Here is a 24,332-nt window from a genome sequence, read left to right on the forward strand (position 1 = left end):
TTTAAAAAAAAAAGGAAATTATTTAGCAAAATAGCGATATTTAAATCAAAACACTTGTTTGCTTTAAATAGGTAAATCAGAATTTTCCATCTTTTGATGTTTGATTTTATGGATATTTATATATCATAAAGGTTTTATATATATTTTATTTTAGATTTTTTTTTTATATCTGTATATATCACATATCTCCATATTCTTATTCCATTTCCAATGACTTCCACAAGGAAAAATCCAACAAATTAAATTTTTTCCAGGCTTGGGAATCAGCAAAATTTGGGATTTTGAGGCAATTCCGAACCGAACAAATCCTGGAGGGGCGGGGCTGGAGGAGCTCCGGGTGTTCCGGAATTCCAAAATTCCCAAATTTTTGGGGTTTTTTTGGGAACTTGCCTTGTCGTTGATGCGCTGGTGGTTCAGGGGAGTCCAGGAGCTGAGGTGGAGTCGGAGCTCGGAGCCATCCGGGATTTTGGGAGCTGCAAACGCCATGGGGAGGTGGCTAAAAACGGGAAAAAATGGGAAAAAATGGGATTTTAATGAGGGATCCAATGGAAGAAAGGTGGAATTTATCCCTGAGCCGTTCCTTCGTTTTTATGGGAAAAAATACAATTTTAATGAGGGATCCAATGGGCGTTATCCCTGTGCCGTTCTTTCATTTTTATGGGAAAAAATTGAATTTTAATGAGGGATCCAATGGAAGAAAGATGGGAATTATCCCTGTGCCATTCCTTCATTTTTATGGGAAAAAATAGAATTTTAACAAGGAACCAAATGGACCAAAAATGGGCGTTATCCCTGTGACATTCCTTCATTTTCATGGAAAAAAACAGAATTTTAAGAAGGAATCCAATGGAACAAAAATGGGCGTTATCTCCATCCCAATTCCTTCGTTTTTATGGGAAAAAATTGAATTTTAATGAGGGATCCAATGGAAGAAAGATGGAAATTATCCCAGTGCCATTCCTTCATTTTCATGGGAAAAACTTGAATTTTAATGAGGGATCCAATGGAAGAAAGGCGGAATTTATCCCTGAGCTGTTCCTTCGTTTTTATGGGAAAAAATACAATTTTAATGAGGGATCCAATGGGCATTATCCCTGTGCCGTTCTTTCATTTTTATGGGAAAAAATTGAATTTTAATGAGGGATCCAATGGAAGAAAGATGGAATTTATCCCTGTGCCATTCCTTCGTTTTTATGGAAAAAATTAAAATTTTAAGAAGGAATCCAATGGAACAAAAATGGGCGTTATCTCCATGCCATTCCTTCGATTTTATGGGAAAAAATAGAATTTTAATGAGGGATCCGATGGAAGAAAGGCGGAATTTATCCCTGTGTCATTCCTTCGTTTTTATGGAAAAATTCTTAATTTTAACAAGGGATCCAATGGAACAAAGGTGGGTGTTTTCCCAGTGCCGTTCCTTCATTTTTATGGGAAAAATAGAATTTTAACAAGGAATCCAATGATTTCATTGAAGAAACATCAACATTATCCTGTGCCATTCCTTCTTTTTCATGGAAAAAATTGAATTTTAAGAAGGAATCCAATGGAACAAAGATGGGCATTATCCCTGTGCCATTCCTTCATTTTTATGGGAAAAAAGAGAATTTTAAGTAAGAATCCAATAGAACAAAGATGGGCGTTATCCCTGTGCCATTCCTTCATTTTTATGGGAAAAAATAGAATTTTAAGGAGGAACCCAGTGGAACAAAAATGGGAATTATCCCTGTGCCATTCCTTCATTTTCATGGAAAAATTCTTAATTTTAATAAGGAATCCAATGGAAGAAAAGTGGGCGTTATCCCTGTACTATTCCTTCATTTTCATGGAAAAAATTAAAATTTTAAGAAGGAATCCAATGGAACAAAAATGGGCGTTATCTCCATGCCAATTCCTTCGTTTTCATGGGAAAAAATAGAATTTTAATGAGGGATCCAATGGGCGTTATCCCTGTGCCATTCCTTCATTTTTATGGGAAAAAACCAGAATTTTAACGAGAAATCCAATGGAAAAAAGATGGGCGATATCCCTGTGCCATTCCTTCATTTCCATAGAAAAAAATTAACAAAAAAATCCAATGATTTTATAGCACCTAAATGACACAAAATGGAGAAATAATTTGAAATTAAGGTGGGATGAGGCTTTTTTATTTTGTGAGATGAAAATCTTGGAATTGCTCAAGAACAAGTGGGAAATTCTTTTCCAACCCCAAACCAGCCTGGAATTCTGGGATTTTCCACTGGAACCTCAGTGCACTAATAAATAATTAATAAATAATTAATAATAAATAAATAAATAAATAAATAAATAAATAAATAAATAAATAAATACATACATACATACATACATAAATACATAAATACATAAAAAATAATAATAAATAAACAAATATAAAATAATTATGAAATAATTTAAAATAATTTAAAAATAATTATTAAGCAGGTCTTAAATTTTCCCACTCTTTAATGACTCTGTGATTTTTGCAGGAAAAATGAATTTTCCACCCTTAAAAACTCTGTAATTTTTGCAGGAAAAAGGATTTTTCCACCCTTAAAAACTCCGTGATTTTTGCAGAAATTTCCCCATCCAGTAAATCAGATATTTACCAAAATCTCCAGGAATATGGAGGTATCGGACATCTCCCAAAAATCAGAATTTACCAAAATCTCCCCTTTTTTGGGACACGGAAAGTCTGAATTTTGTTCAAAGTAATTTCTCCATAAATCCCCGCACAAATTTTAAAAAAGGGATTTTTTTTTTTTCCCTTCATCTCTTAAGTTATTGTGGAGTCAATAAAATAAATTTAAAATATATATGCTGTATTATATTATAGATATTAAAAATATATATTATAATAGATATATTAAAATATACATAAAATATATTAAAAAATAATGAACAACAAACAACAAAAAACACAAAAAATGAGGAAAAGACGGGGCGGGTTTTAGGGATTTTGGGGTGCATTTTGGGGCGGATTTTGTGTGGATTTGGGGTGGATTTGGGGTGGATTTTGGGTGGATTTTGGGGTGGATTTTGAGGTGGATTTTTGTGGATTTTGGGGCGTATTTTAGGGCGGATTTTCAGTGGATTTTGGGGTGGATTTTGGAGCGGATTTTGGGGTGGATTTGGGGTGGAATTTGGGGTGGATTTTGAGGTGGATTTTAGGGTGGATTTTGAGGTGGATTTTGGGGTGGATTTTGGGGTGGATTTTTGGGTGGATTTTGGGGTGGATTTTGGGGTGGATTTTGGGGCAGAATTTGGGGCGGATTTTGGGGTGGATTTGGGGTGGATTTGGAGATGGATTTTGGGGCGGATTTTGGGTGGATTTTGGGGTGGATTTTGGGTGGATTTGGGGCGGATTTTGGGGTGGATTTTGGGGTGGATTTGGGATGGATTTTGGGGCGGATTTGGGGTGGATTTTGGGGTGGATTTGGGGTGGATTTGGGGTGGATTTGGTGTGGATTTTGGGGCAGATTTTGGGGCGGATTTTGGATGGATTTTGGGTGGATTTTGGGGTGGATTTTATGGTGGATTTTGGGGCAGAATTAGGGGTGGATTTTGGGATGGATTTTGGGTGGATTTGGGGTGGATTTTGGGGCAGATTTTGGGATGGATTTTGGGGCGGATTTGGGGTGGATTTTGGGGTGGATTTGGGATGGATTTTGGGGTGGATTTGGGGCCGATTTTGGGGTGGATTTTGGAGCGGATTTTGGAATGGATTTTGGGGTGGATTTTGGGGTGGATTTTGGGGCAGATTTTGGGGCGGATTTTGGGGTGGATTTGGGGCAGATTTTGGGTGGATTTTGGAGTGGATTTTGGGGTGGATTTTGGGTAGATTTGGGGTGGATTTGGGATGGATTTTGGGGTGGATTTTGAGGTGGATTTTGAGGTGGATTTTGGGGTGGATTTTGGGGTGGATTTTGGGGTGGATTTTGGGGTGAATTGTGGGGTGGATTCTGGGGCGGATTTTGGGGTGGATTTGGGGCGGATTTTGGGGTGGATTTTGGGGGGATTTGAGGTGGATTTTAGGGTGGATGTTGGGTGGATTTGGGGTGGATTTTGGGGCAGATTATGGGGTGGATTTTGGGGTGGATTTGGGGTGGATTTTGGGTGGATTTTGGGTGGATTTTGGGGCGGATTTTGGGGTGGATTTTGGGGCGGATTTTGGGGCGGATTTTGGGGTGGATTTTGGGGTGGATTTTGGGGTGGATTTTGAGGTGATTTTGGGGCGAATTTTGGGGCGAATTTTGAGGTGGATTTTGGGGCGGATTTTGGGGTGGATTTGGGGTGAATTCTGGGGTGGATTTTGGGGCGGATTTTGGGGCGGATTTTGGGGTGGATTTTGGGGCGGATTTGGGGCGGATTTTGGGGTGGATTTTGGGGCGGATTTTGGGGTGGATTTGGGGTGGAATTTGTGGTGGATTTGGGGCAGATTTTGGGGTGGATTTTGGGATGGATTTGGGGCGGATTTTGGGGTGGATTTTGGGGTGGATTTTGGGGTGGATTTTGGGTGGATTTTGGGGTGGATTTGGGGTGGATTTTGGGGTGGATTTGGGGTGGAATTTGTGGTGGATTTGGGGCAGATTTTGGGGTGGATTTTGGGGTGGATTTGGGGCGGATTTGGGGCGGATTTTGAGGTGGATTTTGGGGTGGATTTTAGGGTGGATTTTGGGGCGTATTTTGGGTAGATTTGGGTTGGATTTTGGGGTGGATTTGGGGTGGATTTTGAGGTGGATTTTTGTGGATTTTGGGTGGATTTTGGGGCGGATTTTGGGTGGATTTTGAGGTGGATTTTGGGTGGATTTTGGGGTGGATTTTGGGTGGATTTTGGGGCGGATTTTGGGGTGGATTTGGGGTGGATTTAGGGGCGGATTTTGGGGTGGATTTGGGGTGGAATTTGTGGTGGATTTGGGGCAGATTTTGGGGTGGATTTTGGGGTGGATTTGGGGCGGATTTGGGGCGGATTTGGGGCGTAATTTGGGGTGGATTTTGAGGTGGATTTTGGGGTGGATTTTGGGGCAGATTTTGGGTGGATTTTGGGGCGGATTTTGGGGTGGATTTTGGGTGGATTTTGGGGCAGATTTTGAGGTGGATTTTGGGGCATATTTTGGGGTGGATTTTGGGGTGGATTTTGGGGTGGATTTGGGACGGATTTGGGGTGAATTTTGGGGCGGATTTTGGGGTGGATTTGGGGTGGAATTTGGGGTGGATTTGGGGTGGATTTTGGGGCGGATTTTGGGGTGGATTTTGGGGCGTATTTTGGGGTGGATTTTGGGGTGGATTTTGGGGTGGATTTTGGGGCGGATTTTGGGGTGGATTTGGGGTGGATTTTGGGGCGTATTTTGGGTGGATTTGGGGTGGATTTTGGGGCTGATTTTGGGCAGATTTTGGGGTGGATTTCAGGATGGATTTTGAGGTGGATTTTGGGGTGGATTTGGGACGAATTTTGGGGTGGATTTTGAGTTGATTTTGGGACGGATTTTGGGACGGATTTTGGGGTGGATTTGGGGGTGGATTTGGGGGTGGATTTTGGGGTGGATTTGGGAAAATTCTGAATCCTCGGGATCTGGGAAAAGTCTTTCTGGAACCTTCAGGATTTGGGAAAGTTTAATCAGAAACCTTCAGGATTTGGGAAAAGTCCGTCTGAAAATTCAGGAATTGGGAAAAGTCTGTTTGAATATTCAGAATATGGGAAAAGTCTGTCTGAAACCTTTCAGGATTTGGGGAAAATGTGACTGAAACCTTCAGGATTTGGGAAAAATGTGTCTGAAAATTCAGGATTTGGGAAATCTGTCTGAAATTACAGGATTTGGGAAAATTGTGTCTGAAATTTCAGGATTTGGGAAAAATGTGAAACTTCAGGATTTGGGAAAAGTCTGTCTGAAAGTTCAGGATTTGAGAAAAGTCTGAAACTTCAGGATTTGGGAAAAATTAGTCTCAAAATTCAGGATCTGGGAAATCTGTCTGAAACTTCAGGATTTGGGAAAAATGTGTCTGAAAATTCAGGATCTGGAAATTCTGTCTGGAACTTCAGATCTGGGAAAATTCTGAAACTTCAGGATCAGGGAAAATTCTGAAACTGCAGGATCAGGGGAAAGTCTATCTGAAACTTCAAGATTTGGGAAAAATGTGTCTGAAAATTCAGGATTTGGGAAAAATGTGTCTGAAAATTCAGGATTCAGGAGCGGATATTTGAGATTTTCCTGAAATTCCTCAAAGCTGCACACCTGGGACTCACTTAGGAGCTCGTTCCTGGAATGGTTTGGGTGGGAAAGGAGTTTAAAAATCATCAATTTCCAAATTCCCCCCGTGTCCCCCCGTGTCCCCCCGTGTCCCCCCGTGTCCTCTCACCTTCCTCCTCCCGCCTGCGGCCGCCGCCTCCTCCTCTTCCTCCTCCCCGCCACTTCCGCATCCCGTCGCCATGGCAACCCCCCGCGCCAGCCAATCAGCGTCCGCCTCCTCCTCCCGCCCGTCCGCATCCCGTCGCTATGGCAACGCCGGGGGGCGCCAGCCAATCAGAGCGCCCCAGCGGGGTTAGAGCGGCCGGGGGTTGCGATCTACCTAGCAACCAGCCCCGCGCGCTCTGATTGGCTGGGTGGTGAGGAGTGGGCGGGGCGTGGTGGCGCGGAGGGCGTGGCTTAGTGAGGGGCGTGGCCGGTGCTGCCGCCGCCGCCGCCGCCCGAGGAGCGTGCGCGGGACCGTGCGGGCGGCGGGAGCCGCGCCGGTAATAACGGGGACACGGCGGGGCCGGGCAGGTAATAACGGGGACATGGAGGGGCTGGGCAGGTAATAATGGGGAAACGGCGGGGCCACGCAGCGCCCTGCGGCCGGCAGCGCACCCGGGGGGATGCCGGTGCGGCGCTCGGCGGGCGGGCGGGCGGGCGGAGGACTCGGGGCGATGACGGCCCTGAGCGCCGGGAACGGGCCGGATCCGCTCCCCGTGAGGCCGGAGATGCTGGCGGTGAGGGCTCCCCGTGCCGCAGTGCGAGCGGCGGCCCAGGGAGGGAATGCGGGAGCCTCACTGCTGCTTACAGAGGGCTCTGGGGATGGCGGAGCCTCACCGCCCTTCGCTGAGGGCTCGGGGGTGCCGGAGCCTCACCGCCCCTGGCTGAGGGCTCGGGGGTACCGGAGCCTCACCGCCCTTGGCTGAGGGCTCGGGGGTACCGGAGCCTCACCGCCCTTCGCTGAGGGCTCGGGGGTGCCGGAGCCTCACCGCCACTCACTGAGGGCTCGGGGGGTGCCGGAACCTCGCTGAGGGCTCGGGGGATGGCGGAGCCTCATCGCCCTTCGCTGAGGGCTCGGGGATACCGGAGCCTCACCGCCTTTGGCTAGGGGCTCGGCGGTACCGGAGCTTCACCGCCCTCCCGGGGAGTGCCGGAGCCTCACCGCCCTTGGCTGAGGGCTCGGGGGTGCCGAAACCTCGCTGAGGGCTCGGGGGATGGCGGAGCGTCACCGCCCCTCACTGAGGGCTCGGGGGTGCCGAAACCTCGCTGAGGGCTCGGGGGTACCGGAGCTTCGCTGAGGGCTCGGGGGTACCGGAGCCTCGCCGCCCTTTGCTGAGGGCTCGGGGGATGGCGGAGCCTCGCCGCCCTTGGCTGAGGGCTCCTGGGTACCGGAGCTTCACCGCCCTCCCGGGGGCTGCCGGAGCCTCACCGCCCTTCTCTGAGGGCTCGGGGGTGCCGGAGCCTCACCGCCCTTGGCTGAGGGCTCGGGGGTGCCGGAGCCTCGCTGAGGGCTCGGGGATGGCGGAGCCTCACCGCCCTTTGCTGAGGGCTCGGGGGTGCCGGAACCTCTCTGAGGGCTCGGGGGATGGCGGAGCCTCACCGCCCCTCACTGAGGGCTCGGGGATGCCGGAGCCTCGCTGAGGGCTCGGGGGTACCGGAGCCTCACCGCCCTTGGCTGAGGGCTCGGGGGTGCCGGAGCCTCACCGCCCCTCGCTGAGGGCTCGGGGGTGCTGGAGCTTCGCTGAGGGCTCTGGGGATGGCGGAGCCTCACCGCCGCTTACAGAGGGCTCCGGGGATGGCGAAGCCTCACCGCCCCTCGCTGAGGGCTCGGGGGTACCGGAACCTCGCTGAGGGCTCGGGGGGTGCCGGAACCTCGCTGAGGGCTCGGGGGATGGCGGAGCTTCACCGCCCTTCGCTGAGGGCTCGGGGGTACCGGGGCCTCGCTGAGGGCTCGGGGGTACCGGAGCCTCACCGCCCTTGGCTGAGGGCTCGGGGGTACCGGAACCTCCCTGAGGGCTCGGGGGATGGCGGAGCTTCACCGCCCCTCGCTGAGGGCTCGGGGGGTACAGGAGCCTCGCTGAGGGCTCGGGGAGTGCCGGAGCCTCACCGCCCTTGGCTGAGGGCTCGGGGGATGGCGGAGCCTCACCGCCCTTGGCTGAGGGCTCGGGGGATGGCGGAGCCTCACCGCCCTTCGCTGAGGGCTCGGGGGTACCGGAACCTCGCTGAGGGCTCGGGGGATGGCGGAGCCTCACCGCCCTTCGCTGAGGGCTCGGGGGTACCGGAGCCTCACCGCCCTTCGCTGAGGGCTCGGAGGTACCGGGGCCTCACTGAGGGCTCGGGGGTACCGGAGCTGTCCCTGCGCTCCCCGGGTCTCTCCATCCCTGCCCGTGCTGCGGGGTTTGGGATTAGAGGAGCTTCCAAGTCCCCTCACGATTCCGTCACAAACATGGGAAAGGATTGGGTTGTTTCTGCCTTTCCATGGATTCTGTGACAAACATAGGAAAGGACTAGGTTGTTTCTGCCTTTCCTTGGATTCCGTGACAAACCTGGGAAAGGATTGGGTTGTTTCTGCCTTTCCATGGATTCCGTGACAAACCTGAAAAAGGATTGGGTTGTTTCTGCCTTTCCTTGGATTCCCTGACAAACATGGGAAAGGATTGGGTTGTTTCTGCCTTTCCTTGGATTCTGTGACAAACCTGGAAAAGGATTGGGTTGTTTCTGCCTTTCCTTGGATTCCGTGACAAACCTGGGAAAGGATTGGGTTGTTTCTGCCTTTCCATCCTCCCTCTGTGCTCCTCATTGAAATAAGGGATGTGGGGGATTACGGTGTGGCTCAGGAGCGGAATAGCGCTGGGGCTGCTTTCCCACTGAGTAATTCATTAGAATGGAGTTGGGAGAATGAATTTATTCTCCTTTTGTGGGTGGGAAAGGGTTGGGGAAGTGCAATGGATGAGTTCCTCTCTTTCTCCAGGGTCAGAACTGGGTGGGGAATGGCTGAGAGGACATTTTCCTCTGGTTTGTTGTTTTATCTCCCCTTTTCTCTGGGATAGACAACTGGGAATTAATCCCATCCTTTCATTCTAAAGCCTGATGAGCTTTTCTTTTTCCTGATTGCTCCCTGAGGGACTTTGAAATTTAGTTTTTGGGGAAAAAAAAGAAAACTCCTTGTGGGAATCAACCCTCTTTCTCCTCATGATTTTCACTCTTTATAATAATTGTCTGTGCATGTCTTAATTAATCCTTTCCAGCAAGAATGGGATGGGCTTCTCCTGCTGATAAATAATGTAAAAACCCACAACCACAGGAACAAACTGCTCCTTTTGCCTGCGTTTTATTTCCAGTGCTCTCCTCCTCCTTTCAGCCGTGGTGTCATCGAAAGTGTTTTTGTTTTTCTGTGCATACAAAAATAACACAAACTCTCCTCTGCAGAGGCTTAACAAAGAGTGCACAAACTGGATCTGTGGTGAGGAGCTCTCCTGACACTGAGGGCTGCTGATTACACACCAATTAACGCATCACCCATGGGCTGCCGGGGCTCCTTTCGCAATGGAATCCTTCTCTTTTTGCTTCGTTTCACCCGGAATTATTTCAGTTTTCCCAGGGCCACGTTGTCCATTTTGCTGTGCTTCCCCTCCTCCTAAACACATTCTTCATTTTATTTATGATACTCAAATGGTTATCTTAAATACGATATTTTATCTGCTTTTTGCATAGTTAAAACTTTTTTTTTCCCTTTGTGGCTCTTTAAATCTTTGTTTTTGCATGATTTCTTCAGCTTGAGGCTGTGGGGAAGGCAGAGGAGAGGTGGATGTGTTGGGATCCTGCTGTTTGTGTCATTAATATGATTTCCATGGAGCATTCTTGGACTTTTTCCCAAAACTCCACATCCTGACCTGGATTTACCCAGTTTTTGTGGTGCAGACTTTAAGTGGTGCGAGCACAGTTCGTTTTAGGTTGCTTCTGAACCTTTTTTTGGGATTTTTTTTTACAGATCACTGTGATCACACCTCAATTAGAGAATTTCTCATGAGAATTTCTCATCTGCTCTGCAAGGTGACCTCCCTCAAATAGAAATATATTTAGAATCCTTTGGAGTTAATTCAGGAGAAACAAAAGGAAAATTGTGAAATTGTGATTCCAGAGTTCTAGAGATGCCAACAAACTCAAAAAGCTCTTTTTTAATTTTCTTTTGGAGTTTGGGGGGCTGTTGTTAAACCCAAGGGAATGGATTCCAAGGGGGATCAAGCAGCTTGTCCCACATGGGATCCCAGACTGGTTTGGGTTGGAAGGGACCACTTCTTCCCAAATTTTCTGCCAGGGAACTTCCCAAAACAGAGCAGGAATTGCTTTTATCTGTCTCTAATTCCTGCTCAGGAGTTGGGGATGTCAGGAAAGCTCCAGGCTGGTGATGCTCCCTGGCAGGTGGGGAAGTTCAGCTCCTCCTTTCTTCTCAGAGCTGCCAAATTGCTGTAAAATCCACCTGAAAAATTAACATTTTTTCCCTCACAAGCTCATATCATCTTGAAACTGGCCTAAAACCAGGGCTGGTTACTCAGAACATTTGTTAAATTCCTTCAGAATAGGAGCTGAGATTTGAGCTCTGCTGCTTCTGCCTCTCCAGGTGTGTAGGTAGTTCTCTTTTTCCCTTTTTTTATTCTTTTTTTTTGCTCATGGTTTGTTTTTCCTGTCTTTGGAGCTTCTCCTATTTCTATTTTTCCCCTTATTTCAGTGCTGCCTCAGCCACGACCTCCCCTGTGAGAGGAAGAAGCAAAGCTGTCAATAAACTGAATTTAACGTGGTTATCTTTAGCAGCTTGGTCTTTTTTTTTTTTATTTTTTTCCCTCTTTTTTTCATGTTTGTTTTTAACCAGCCTGTCTCCAAAAAGCTCCAGCCAAACCCTTTCCCCTCACAGAAAAACCCAGAATTGTTTAGGTTGGAAGGAACCCCTCGAAATTATCCAGTCCAACCCACAAACTGCGCTGAGGGTTTAAAACCTTCATTTTTCTGACCATGAGATGGGCCTGTGTAAATAAAAATGTGCATGTCTGGAAATTAAATTCTTCCTCTCTCTCACTATAGGCAGAAAGGAAAAACTTTTTCCAAGGAAAAACTCTGTTCTCTCAAAATTGGGAATCTCTTCAGATCTGTGGTTGCTTGCTTTTGGGAATATTGATGGAATATTTGGGGTTTTCTAAATTTCTGTTACTTCTTTAACAACAATTCACTTTAAAGCATCTACTTAGAGACTGGATTTTGCAAATTTTACCATTGCAAGACAAAATTACTGTTAAAAATGTGCTTTTTTTTGCACTCTTGGGGCTCTGTGAATGGAGAGGAGGATGGAAGTGTGCAATTAAAATGGGTTTGGCACAACAACACCACCAAAAAAAAGCAGATTAAAATGGCACAAACCTCCCTGGGCAGGCCAGTGGGGCGAGCTGGGACTTGTGGGGTTGGTGGTGCTGGTGACTGGATTTGTGTTTTTGTTTTATAATTATTCCTCAGGAGATGCTATCGGGGTGAGTGAGTCACAAACAGCCTGGTTTCAGTGTGGGCCTTGCTAAAAATATCCTAATCACTCTAATTCCCACTTTTTCACCATTTTTGGGTGCTTTTCTTCCATTTAATTTTTCTGCCTTCCGTTCGTTTCCTTCCAGAAATTTTTAAAAAATCAGGATTAAAACCCGCAGAAGGACCTTGTAGGAAAATTGAAGCAGTTTGTCTGCCAGCTTAGGCACTGAGAGGTAAAATATAAAATATTTTTGTATTTTCATGGATTCCCACGTTTCTCAGTGTGTTCTCTCTGCTGTGTTTTGTGCTCCAGGTTTTCCAGGAAAAACAGAAAAAATCAGGAAACCCCTGGAGCGCTGCCCTGTCACCATGGGCTCCACAGTGTGGGAATGTGGGTGAGATCTCAGGATTTAATTCATGCCACAGAGGACTGAGAAGGGGCAAAAAAGAAAAAAAAAGGGGGAAAATTCATCTGGAACGTGCCCGGATCGAGCTGAGGATGCTGAGCACAGCTGTGAGGAGCGTGGAGCTGACGGAATTCCGGTGAAAATTCGGGATCGAGGATGGCTGTGGGGTGGCTGCTCTGCTCGCTGTGGGTTTTGGGGGGCTGGGTGACCCCCGCAGTGGGGCACAGCCTCTTCTCCTGCGAGCCCATCATGCTCAGGATGTGCCAGGACCTGCCCTACAACACCACCTTCATGCCCAACCTCCTCAACCACTACGACCAGCAAACCGCAGCTCTGGCCATGGAGGTAAACCTGGCTTTTTTCCCTTAAAAATATATTTATTTTCATTAATATTCCCTTATAGTCTGTTTTTATTCATATGTATTTGTTATTTTCATAAATATATCTTTATATATTGAATTTCGGCCTTTAGTGATAATAATATCAATGATTTCGCCAATAATTGATAACAGAATCCGAAAAGGGAGGGGAAAAAAATAAACAAGGTCATGAATAATTCAAATATAACCCCAAATATCATATTTTAATAGTCAAAATATTCCATGACTACAGGTGCTGCCTAATTGAGTATCACTGAGTGGGGGATGCTTATTTTAAATACCTAAAGTCTGATTTATACAAGATTTTTTCAGTCTATTTTCCATCCTACCCAAGGAGTTTCCTCACTTGATGAGACTAAAAAGAATGGAAATTCAGAATATTAAAGTATCCTGTGATAAAACTAAAAAAAAAAAAGGGAATTCAGAATATTAAAGTATCCTGTGATACAACTAAAAAAAAAAAAAAAAAGGAAATTCTATTTTTATTAATATATATTTGTTATTTTCATAAATATATTTTGATATATTGAATTTCGGCCTTTAATGATGATAATATCAATGATTTCACCAGTAATTGATAACAGAATCCAAAAGGGGAGGAAAAAAAAACAAAACAAGGTAATGAATAATTCAAATATAACCCCAAATAAAACAAAATGGAAATTCAGAATATTAAGATTTCTGTGATGAGACTAAAAAGAATGGAAATTCAGAATATTAAAGTGTCCTGTGATAAAACTAAAACAAAATGGAAATTCAGAATATTAAGATTTCTGTGATGAGACTAAAAAGAATGGAAATTCAGAATATTAAGATATCCTTTGATAGGACTAAAAAGAATGGAAATTCAGAATATTCAGAAAAAATAGTGAATTTTGGAATTTTGTTGTAAAACAGAGCAAGAGGAGTGAATTTTGTGGTGAAATAGAGCAAAAAGAGTGAATTATGTGTTAAAACAGAGTAGAAGATGTGAATTTTGTGGTGAAACAGGGCCAAAGGAGTGAATATTATTGTGAAATTGAGCAAAATTGATGAATTTTGTGGTGAAATCGAGCAAAAGGTGTGAATTTTGTGGTAAAATCAAGAAAATGAGTGAATTTTGGAATTTCGTTGTAAAACAGAGCAAAAGGAGTGAATTTTGTTGTAAAATAGAGCAAAAAGAGTGAATTTTATTGAGAAACAGAGCAAAATCAGTGTTTTTTGTTGTGAAATAGAGCAAAATGAGTGAATTTTGTTGTAGAACGGCAAAATGAGTGAACTTTATTGAGAAACAGAGCTAAGAGTGAATTTTGTGGTGAAATCAAGAAAAATGAGTGAATTTTGTGGGGATATCAAGCAAAAAGAGTGAATTTCATGGTGAAATCAAGAAAAATGAGTGAATTTTGTGGGGATATCAAGCAAAAGGAGTGAATTTTGTTGTAAAACTGGGCAGAAGGAGTGAATTTTATTGTAAAATCGAGCAAAATGAGTGAATTTTGTGGGGATATCAAGCAAAAGGAGTGAATTTTTTTGTAAAACAGAGGGAAAGGAGTGAATTTTGTGGTGAAATTGAGCAAAATGAGTGAATTTTGTGGGGATATCAAGAAAAATGAGTGAATTTTGTGGTGAAATCGAGCAAAAAGAGTGAAATTTGTGTTGAAATCGGGCAAAAGGAGTGAATTTTGTGGTGAAATGGAACAAAAGGAGTGAATTTTGTGGTGAAATGGAACAAAAGGAGGGAATTTTGTGGTGAAATCGAGCAAAAGGAGTGAATTCTGTGGGGATATCAAGCAAAAGGAGTGAATTTTTTGGTGAAATCGGGCAAAAGGAGTGAATTTTGAGGTGAAATTGGGCCAAAGGAATTAATTGTGTGGTGAAATCGAGCAAAATGAGTGAATTTTGTGGTGAAATTGAGCAAAAGGAGTGAATTTTGAGGTGAAATCAGGCAAAAGGAGTGATTTTATTGTAAAACAGTGAAAGGAGTGAATTTTGTGGTGAAATCTGACAAAAGGAGTGAATGTTGTGGTGAAATTGGGCAAAAGGAATGAATTTTGTGGGGATATCAAGCAAAAGGAATGAATTTTGTGGTGAAATCGAGCAAAAGGAGTGAATTTTGTGGTAAAACTGAGCATAAGGAGTGAAATTTATTGTAAAATCGAGCAAAATGAGTGAATTTTGTGGGGATATCAAGGAAAAGGAGTAAATTTTGTGGGGATATCAAGCAAAATGAGTGAATTTTGTGGTGAAATCGAGCAAAATGAGTGAATTTTGAGGTGAAATCGGGCAAAAGGAGTGAATTTTGTGGGGATATCAAGCAAAATTAGTGAATTTTGTGGTGAAATCAGGCAAAAGGAGTGAATTTTGTGGTGAAATCGAGCAAAAGGAGCCAATTTTGTGGGGATATCGAGCAAAAGGAGTGAATTTTGTGGTGAAATCAAACAAAAGGAGTGAATTTTGTGGTGAAATCAGGCAAAATGAGTGAATTTTGTGGTGAAATCAGGCAAAATGAGTGAATTTTGTGGTGAAATCGAGCAAAATTAGCGATTTTATTGTAAAACAGCAAAAGGAGTGAATTTTATTGTAGACTGGCAAATCCTGGAGCAGAATTCCCAGAGGCTCTGGGAGTGTCCCAGGAGGGGCTGGAGCTCCTGGGCCATTGGGATTTATGGACCCTTCCCACCCAAACCATGCTGCAATTCAAAAATTTCATTTATTTATTTATTCCCAACCTATTTAAAACCATTTTTTTTTTTGCTGCTTTCCTTCAGTTTCCCTTGGATTGTGATGGAATCATTCCAGCTCTCCCTGCAGTGCCTTTCCTTCCTGCAATTCTGCTGCTTCATTCCTGGGATAATTTAAATTCCCTTCCCCTCTCCCTTTTTTTATTTTTTCCCACCTTGTCCTTGTCCAGGGCGCATCGCACCATTAATGATTTAAAATCCCATTTTTTTCCCTGAGAACAGCCAACATCCTGCTCATTTTTCAGCCTTTTTGTTGCTTTTAGCCACCTGTCAGAAACATAATTTTTATTTAAAACCCATTTGCTGAAAGGAATAAATTCCGTGGAGCCCCAGCCTGAGCCAGAACGATGCCGGTGCAATTATCCCGATTTTTGTGGGAGCTTTTTGCCACGGAAAGTGGTTTCTGCGGTGCAAAAACTCGATTTAAAAGCAGAAATTACCTGGCACAAAAGGCTGCAATTCACACCAAAGCCATTCTGAACCGTGGGTGTGTTTAACACCCCCTTTTTGCCAAAAAAAATCAGGTTTTGAGGCGGTAATTCCAGGCTGGGGAGGAATTATGGGCCGATTCTGAGTGAAGGTGGATGCTGTGAGGAAAACAAAGCTTCATCAAGATTCAATTCTCCCAATTCTGAGATTTGGGAAGCAAAAAAAGGACTGAAAATCCTAAAATATGTTCCCATTCCTTGCATTAACTTAGTTTGCACTTTAATATAGACTTAATAAGAGGGAATATTTTTATTATTTGGCTCTGTGCTGTTAAATATTCACGTGGCATTGTGGCATTTTCTGGGAACATCTCTGGCCTCCAAGTGCCCTCCCTGGTTGCTGTGAGCATAAATTAATGAAAAAACAGAATCACGGGGATTGTAAAGAGGTTTTCAGAACCTCTTTTTCACAGCAGTTCCTGATTTAAAAAAAATTAAAAAATTAAAAAATCAGCTGGTTTGTACTGAAAAGTGTGCAATAAAACAGAGTGGAGGTGAAGCAAAAATGAGAATTATTGTTAAGACATTGCTTTGCCATTAATAAATTCGGTGGATTTCTCTTCCAGTACTGCTGATTGCTTAAAAACTTATTTAAAAATCAGTTAAGTTGCTTTTTTGAGACTTTAGGCTGATGTAATTCCTCCATAATTATATTAAAGTGACATATTCAGGTCGGAGAATCAGCAAAATCAGGGAATCCCAGAAAGGTTTGGGATAAAGGAAACATTAAAGCTCATCCAGTTCCCACCTCCCACTACCCCAAGTTGCTCCAGCCTGGCCTTGGGCACTTCCAGGGATGGGACAGCCACGAATCCTCTGGGAATTCTCTTCCCAGGGAAGGATTTTTTCCCACCATCCCCTCTAAATCTCCCTTTTTTCAGCCTCTTGAATATGGAATATTCCACCAGAGTCCCTCAGCTCCTGCTCCTGAATTCCTTCAGCTCTGTGCTTTCATCCAGGAGGATTGGAGAGCGTTGTTTTGCTCCTTGGAGCATTATTTTATTCCCAAATATCCATAAGGATCTCGGTGCTTTTGGCAGAGGACAAACACCAATCCAGCCTGGCTGTGACAGAGAGTGAAATAAATGAGATTTTATTTTGCCTCTGCTGTTCTAAAAGCAGCAATAAAGGAGTGGTGAGTCCCCAGTGAGGAGGAGCTGCTGTCCAGGGCAGGAATTTCCTCTGGAATTTCCCTTTCCAGATATTCCCTCCCAGATATTCCCTCCCAGATATTCCCTCCCAGATATTCCCAGATATTCCCTCCCAGATATTCCCTCCCAGATATTCCCTCCCCAGATATTCCCTCCCAGATATTCCCAGATATTCCCTCCCAGTTATTCCCTCCCAGATATTCCTTCCCAGATATTCCCTCCCAGTTATTCCTTCCCAGATATTCCCTCCCCAGATATTCCCTTCCCAGATATTCCCTCCCCAGATATTCCCTCCTAAATATTCCCTCCCAGATATTCCCTCCCAGATATTCCCTCCCCAGATATTCCCTTCCCAAATATTCCCTCCCCAGATATTCCCAGATATTCCCTCCTCAGATATTCCCTTCCCAGATATTCCTTCCCAGATATTCCCTCCCAGATATTCCCTTCCCAGATATTCCCTCCCAGATATTCCCTCCCAGTTATTCCTTCCCAGATATTCCCTCCCAAATATTCCCTCCCAGATATTTCCTCCCAGATATTCCCTCCCAGATATTCCCTCCCAGATATTCCCTCCCCAGATATTCCCAGATATTCCCTCCCCAAATATTCCCTCCCAGATATTCCCTCCCAGATATTCCTTCCCCAGATATTCCCTCCCAGATATTCCCTCCCAAATATTCCCTTCCCAAATATTCCCTCCTGAGGATGCTGCTCCCACAGCTCCGTGTGTTCCATAAATCCTGAGCTGGTGGAAAAGTCAAATTATCCCTCTCCCCCCCAAGGGAGCTGACCTTGTTTTCCCATCTCTTTTGATTATTATTACTCCTTTTGGATTATTAATTATTATTATTATCTCCTGTCCCTTCTCCATCCACTTCACAATTCCTTCAGCCTTGAAGGATTTGCTGACACGTGGGGTTTTTCAGCCTAAATCCAGTTTTTTTGGCAAATATTTTGGTCAGAAAAAGGTGAGGTTTGGTGGCCTGTTGGAGCCAAAGCCACAGCTTTGGTCACAAATAAAGAAAATCAGTTTTAATTTGATGATGGCCAAGCTTTTTGAATCCAATAATCTGCCACCACTTATTTTTCTTTTTCTGGGGAGATAATGGCTTTTCCTCTGCCTTCCATTCCCATTTTCCCTATAAAAAACCAGCAGCAGTTGGGATTTAGGGATGCAGCTGGGTTGGCCAGGAGATGGAAAAGGGGGAATGGAGGAATTAGGTTATCCTGAAATTCGGGGTTTGCACCATGAGGGAAAAAAATGGAAAAGCACAAATTCCACTCGTGTGCTGATCCCTCCAGGGAACCAGGACACTGATTTAAATAATCCCCCCCAATCACAGATTTTTGGAATATTTAGGAATTAACTCGTCGCAGAATATCCAACTACAGATGTGAGGACATTTGATATTTTGAATTTAGTGGTTTCTTGTGTGTTTTGGTGCTCACAGAGGACAATTGCACAAGGTCTGTGTGCCCCTGCCAGCCCCGTTTTTGTCACTTTTGGAGTCTTAGTCCATTTTGTCACCTTTTTTTTAATTAGGAAAGAACCGGAGCGTGTTTAAAATAACCAACAGAAGGCATGGCTGTATTTATTCCCAGCCCAGTCTCAACATCTGGGATAAGAGGAATTTTTCCAGCAGGGGTAGGTCAGGTATTAAGTGGCTCATTTAGAGGTGTTTCTTTCCTAATAATCACCTAATAAGGATGTAGAGTGGGAAATCCTTAATTTCTTACCCTTTAATTCCACCTTTATTCCTTTTCTTCTTTTTCTGCCTTCCCTGTTCACCATATCCCAAATTCCACACTTCTCCTTGGCTTTCTGAGCTCCTCAGCCCTGCCTGCCAAACTCCTGGAAGCACAGGCACATGGAGATGATGGAAAAGGGGGATTTAATCAGCTGCTGGTTTGTTTCAGGCACTAATTTGCAGCCAGGATTAATTTTCTCGTTAGCTCAGAGATCCCCTCAGAACAATGGAGCTGTGGGGATCACAGGGCTACAGCTGATTAAAGCCTTGCAATTAATTCATTTTATATTCTCTCACCTCCAGATGGAATTTCTTACCTTGGAAACAGCCACGTGAAGCTCTGGGATTTGTTTTATTGTGAAAGCAAAGCTTTGGAATCAGGCAGAGCCCAGGAATTCCTGGGGAATTGCTGCTCTAGAATTCCTGATGATGTCCTCGGGAATTACTGCTCTAGAATTCCTGATGATGTCCTCGGGAATTGCTGCTCTAGGAATTCCTGGTAATGTCCTCAGGAATTGCAGCTCTAGGAATTCCTGATAAAATCCTCGGGAATTGCAGCTCTAGGAATTCCTGGTGATGTCCTCAGGAATTGCAGCTCTAGGAATTCCTGATAAAATCCTCAGGAATTGCTGCTGGAGGAATTCCTGGTAATGTCCTCAGGAATTGCTGCTCTAGGAATTCCTGATAAAATCCTCAGGAATTGCAGCTCTAGGAATTCCTGGTAATGTCCTCAGGAATTGCAGCTCTTGGAATTCCTGTAATGTCCTCGGGAATTGCAGCTCTAGGAATTCCTGGTAATGTCCTCAGGAATTGCAGTTCTTGGAATTCCTGATAAAATCCTCAGTAATTGTTGCTCTGGAATTCCTGGTAATGTCCTCAGGAATTGCTGCTCTAGGAATTCCTGGTAATATCCTCGGGAATTGCTGCTGGAGGAATTCCTGACAAAATCCTCAGGAATTGCTGCTCTAGAATTCCTGATAAAATCCTCAGGAATTGCAGCTCGAGGAATTTCTGGGGCCGGTCTGGTTGAAATGCAGCATAAAATAAAGTTCCTTCAATCCCTGCACTCCAGGAAACCAGGGAAGGGCAGCCCAGGGCTGAGCTGCACAGCGCCAAAACCAGATTTCCTTCTAAAACAAACACAAAACACACAAGGAGTCAAACTCCTGCCTGGACATCCCCAGTGCCCAAATATTAAAGCAAACCCTGAATTTTTTTCCTCTTTCTTAACACATGTTCCCCGAAAAATAAGTCAGGAAATCCTGATTTTTAGTGTTTTGTGTTTGTTAATGAGAACAAGATGCCAGGTGAGTATTTTTAACATGCTGACTGTGGCGGTGAGAGGAAAAAAGAATAGATTAAAGGTTTTGGGGTGTTGTTAAAATGATAAACCAGTGCAAACTGTACTCTGTCACCACATCCACACTTGCTTGAATCCCAGATTAATTCTGATCCGAGCTGAAATGGGAGAACCAAGTTAAACCTTAATGGCTTAATGCAAACACAGGGAAAAAAAAAAAAACCACTTTTATGTAAAGATTCAGCTGAAAGTCAAGGCTGCACATCTTAATCAAGATGTACTCCCAGGGGGATGTTTTTGGGGTCAGGAGGCAGATGGCTCTGCCTTGTGGCTCCTTCTGCAGCAGCTGGTGGAGCCTCGAGGAGGAATTATTAGGAAAGGTGGAACAGGCACGGATTTGTTTGGAATAGTTAAATAACCGAGCGCTGCACAGTCTGTTTGTTGTAGCTTGGCAAATGTAAATTTGGAGAATGTCGTGCTGCTGGAGCGTTGTGGGAATGTTTGTTTTGGCTTTTACCGCTCTCATTGAGGGGTCACAGGTATTCCTTCCCATCTTTTTGTGCAGAAAATAGGCAATAAATAATGTTTGGCTGCTTAAAAGCAGGGTGGCTTGGCTGGGATGTGCTTTTTGTGCTGGAAATTGGCTTTTCCATGCTTTTTCTGGTGCCTGATGGTGGTTCCAGTAACAGGATGGATCCAGAGGGAAAACCACACCAGAGGGAGAAGACAAGGAATAAATCTGGAATAACTTCAGCACCATTTGTCTTGCTGGGGTGGCTGCAATTTCCTCCTTTGTTTTGGTGAGTTTAGAGGAAGTTCAGGTGGTTTTTATGGATTTGGGACACCTCCCACTATCCCAGGTTGCTCCAGCCTTTCCTTGGACACTTGCAGGGATCCAGGGAATCCAGGGAATTCCACGTCCTCCTCACTCTGGGAGCACCAGAACCACGCTCAGTTCAGCGATATATTTATGATATTCCCCAAATTTATCCATTTTCTCCCCAAATGAACATCCACACAAATCACCGGCTGTTGTTTCTTTGGTTTGTTTCGGGTTTTTTTTTAAATCTTCAATAAACCACCTGCTGCTTTTATGAAGACACAACAAGTTTTCCTTTCTGTGTGGTTAGTGGTTTTATCCTCCCGCTGTCTGTTTTATGAGGTGCAATAACCAGAACGTGCCATATTTCTGTTTTTATGGAGCAGCTATTTCTGGTTTTATGGAGCAGATGGATGAGGCTGACTGACAAAACACCTCCAGAGCCCTTCAGCCCAGGGGGATTATTCAACATCTTCACAGGACAATATTAAATTCTCCTGTTGGATTTGAGGAATCACTTCTTCCCAGTTTCTCTGTGATCTCCTATTAACTGCACACAGAACCAGCACGAAGTTGGATGCTCAACCCTTCGAGTTTTCTTTCATTTTGGTTTATTTTTAAGACTTGAGAAAGACAACACCTTTACCATTTCCTTCCAATTTTGTTCCCATTTTCCTCCAGTTTGGTGATTTTGGCCGGGATCGGCTCCTCCCGTGCCCCACGGAGTTGTTCCTATGGTTACCCCCTCTTTGTGGGGGGACAAAAGTTGGCATCTGGGTCCTCCCGAGCCAAATTCTGCCCTTTGACTCCCTCCCCTTCCCACCCCCCTCGCTGAGCTCGGCCTCCTGCTCCATCCAGGCCTGTCAGCCCGGGGGTTCCCATGGAAACGGGGATGGAAATGTGAAAAGAGAAGCACAAAGGGCTGATTAATTTGGATTTGAACAAGGGGAGGAAGGCTCCTTGTAGTTCTTCTCTGTGCGGCGTGGAAACCCCGAAATTTACCTTCTGAAAGTTGCTTTCAATTTGTAAACTTGTTCATGTTCCTCGTTTCTTGATCTGTAGGACAAAAGTTGTCACGTCCGTGGCGCTGAGCGAGGAGAAACATCTTTATAAATTTATAAATTTATAAATTCAGGGGAACAGCTCTGCTCAGCCACTCGTTTTCCTCTCCCCTTCGCAGCTCCGAAAACATCACTCACGTTTTTATCATTTCTTGCTGAAAACTCACGTTTATTACATATTTTCCACCCCATAAGGACTCAATCAGATTGTCAATTATCCGCATTCTGTCTTTGTGAGGGAGTGGGTAAATTGTGTGTCCTTGAGCAGAGCCAGTGCTGAATCCCTCCTCCTGAGAATTCATTTTCCCCTCCTTACATTCCACATTTTAACCCTCACAGTGCAGGTGCAACACGGGGATTTAACTGCAGAGGATAATGAGTTTATAAACTTTGACCTTGGATTTCAGGTTTGCTGCTTGTTGTCAATAATGAAGGAAAAAAAAATAGGCAAGGAAACAAAAATATTGTGGGATGCTCTTATCTGAGTGTTTTGCAAATGTGTTAAATTATAAGGTTTGATATCAATGTGTTAAACTTTGCCTCCGGGTTTTTCTCCGTGGCTTTTTGAAGGACAGATTATCCAATTCTTTACCTCACACCCAAGAAAAATTGAGTTATTTGGGAATCCATCCTCCAAATCTCGTGGCTAAAACACCGACTTCTTTCCTCTTCCTTTGCAAATCGTTCCTCACGATAACCTTCATCACAAAAAAGGACAATTCTCCAGATCCACCGCTTCTTTTCCCGGCACCACGGGAGGCAGGCCGCTTTTGTCTGGGAATTACAAACTTCCAGACTTTTCAAATTTCCCCTTTGCAGCCCTGAAGGTTCCGGGGTCACGGAGGGGACTCGGGGGAGCCGCGGGTGGGCTCCGTGGCTTTTTTGGGATGGAAAAAAGCCCTGTGGAGGGAGCTGATCCATCAGAAAGGAGAATTTTTTGATCTCTGGGTTCCGGTGCTGATCCTTGGGAAGAGAGGGAAGAGCTGAGCTCATCATTAAGGGATGAACAGACACTCCTCCCCACTCTGCTGCCCCATCCCGCTGTATTTTCCAGCCTTTTGGACACTTTTATCCACACATCAAAGGGATTTTTTGGTGTTTTCAGTGGGAAAACACGCTGCTCTTGCCTTTCCCATCTCCCTTAAAGGAATTCAGCGCAGCCTTTCCTGCTTTTGCAGCCTGATCCCACCGATTCCCCCTTCCAGACTCACCTGCGGGATATCCCACCCACATCCTGACATTTTTAGGTCATTTTAAAGTTTCAAAGGGGTTCTTCCACAGCATCCACAGATATTTGCTTTTCTTTATTCTGTTTAAATGGGAAAGAATTTGGAATGAGCCTCTGCAGAGCAGTTGCATAATCTTTTTGTCTTCCCTGGTTTCCCTCACCCCTGTCCCCTCTCTCTTATTAATTGTTTGGCTTCATCCTGCTTGGGAATGTTCCAGAGATTTTCCCCAAAACTCTGTCTGTGCTACAGGAGAGAGCTGGGAACAAACCCCCAGCCTCAACAGGGATAAAATCCTGGATTTTGAGGGCAAAATATTCATGAATCTATTTTGAGAGCACTAAAAAACCCTTTTAGGGCGCCGCAGAAACAAATAAGTGGGGGCACTGGGGGAGTTCCTGTCAAGTGTTTATCTGGTGAATTATTAACTGAAAAATCAACTCAGGGGCTTGGGTTTGTGCTCAGTTTGATGGTTTTGGTGAGGATTTCGGGATTGGTTGCTCAGAAGTGGATAACAGCTGTCTGGCCAGTGGAAAAGTGGGATACAATTGCAATTATTTTTAATTATTTCTTTGCCCCTGTCCTCCCCTGTAGCGTTCAGCTGTGACCTCATTAACTCAGCACTGAATGGAAGGGAGACTGTTGCCTGATGAATCTGAAATTTTAATTTACAGCTGCTGTGTTCACACATGTTTTCTAGGTTAAGAATGGTTAAAAATTGAAGTCGCCCACTAATTATCCTAATTCCTCTATTTAGAAGCATAAATTAATTTTCATTTAATCCGCTGGAGTAAATTGAGGCATTCTCAGTCTTAAATTTTCTGTTCTGTATTGTTGTCTGATGAATAGAGAGGCCTGTTTGTAATTCCTTGACTGGGTACAAGAAATTGATATCGGGACGGACGATTTCTTTGAAAAATAAAAATAAAAAACCAATAAATTCAGCCAGTGTTTGCTCAGAGCCTACAGGATCGCTGTAGAATTACAATCATGAAAGAAAAGGAAAATTTCTTTCTAAAAAGTGAAGATTTCCCCCAAAGCCACTTCGCTTCCTCGTTGTTTGTGCCCGTTGTTGGAAGAATTCCGTGGCTGACACCAAAATATGGGAAGTTGTTCCTGAGGATCAGCTAAAGCTCACCTTGAATTTCTGCAGTGGCTTGCTCACAGTACAGGATGATTTTGTGTGGAGCCCCAGGGGTTTTTCACCCAGACTTTCAGGTAAATTTACAGCTTTTCCTCAGTAAAATCTGGATTATGTCATCATCTGGCCACGTTTTCCTAATTAATGCATGG

The 24,332-nt window shown here is 44.5% G+C and overlaps 2 protein-coding genes across 2 annotated transcripts in view; one reads left to right on the plus strand and one right to left on the minus strand.

The window, feature by feature from the left end:
* Positions 1–6,496, minus strand: part of FBXO16 (F-box protein 16) — a 53,408-nt gene extending 46,912 nt beyond the window's left edge. Inside the window, 2 exon segments of the mRNA XM_032747694.3 lie at positions 391–496; positions 6,352–6,496. Coding sequence (XP_032603585.3) covers positions 391–496; positions 6,352–6,479 — 234 coding nt within the window. The 5' untranslated portion in view covers positions 6,480–6,496.
* A 99-nt stretch (positions 6,497–6,595) lies between these two features.
* The window catches only part of FZD3 (frizzled class receptor 3), a 61,577-nt gene continuing 43,840 nt past the window's right edge, over positions 6,596–24,332 (plus strand). The window contains exons 1-2 of the mRNA XM_030269860.4: positions 6,596–6,755; positions 12,049–12,487. Coding sequence (XP_030125720.4) covers positions 12,299–12,487 — 189 coding nt within the window. The 5' untranslated portion in view covers positions 6,596–6,755; positions 12,049–12,298. The remainder of the gene's footprint in view (positions 6,756–12,048; positions 12,488–24,332) is intronic.

Source organism: Taeniopygia guttata, chromosome 3, assembly GCF_048771995.1.
Source record: "Taeniopygia guttata chromosome 3, bTaeGut7.mat, whole genome shotgun sequence".
Classification (NCBI taxonomy): Eukaryota; Metazoa; Chordata; class Aves; order Passeriformes; family Estrildidae; genus Taeniopygia; species Taeniopygia guttata.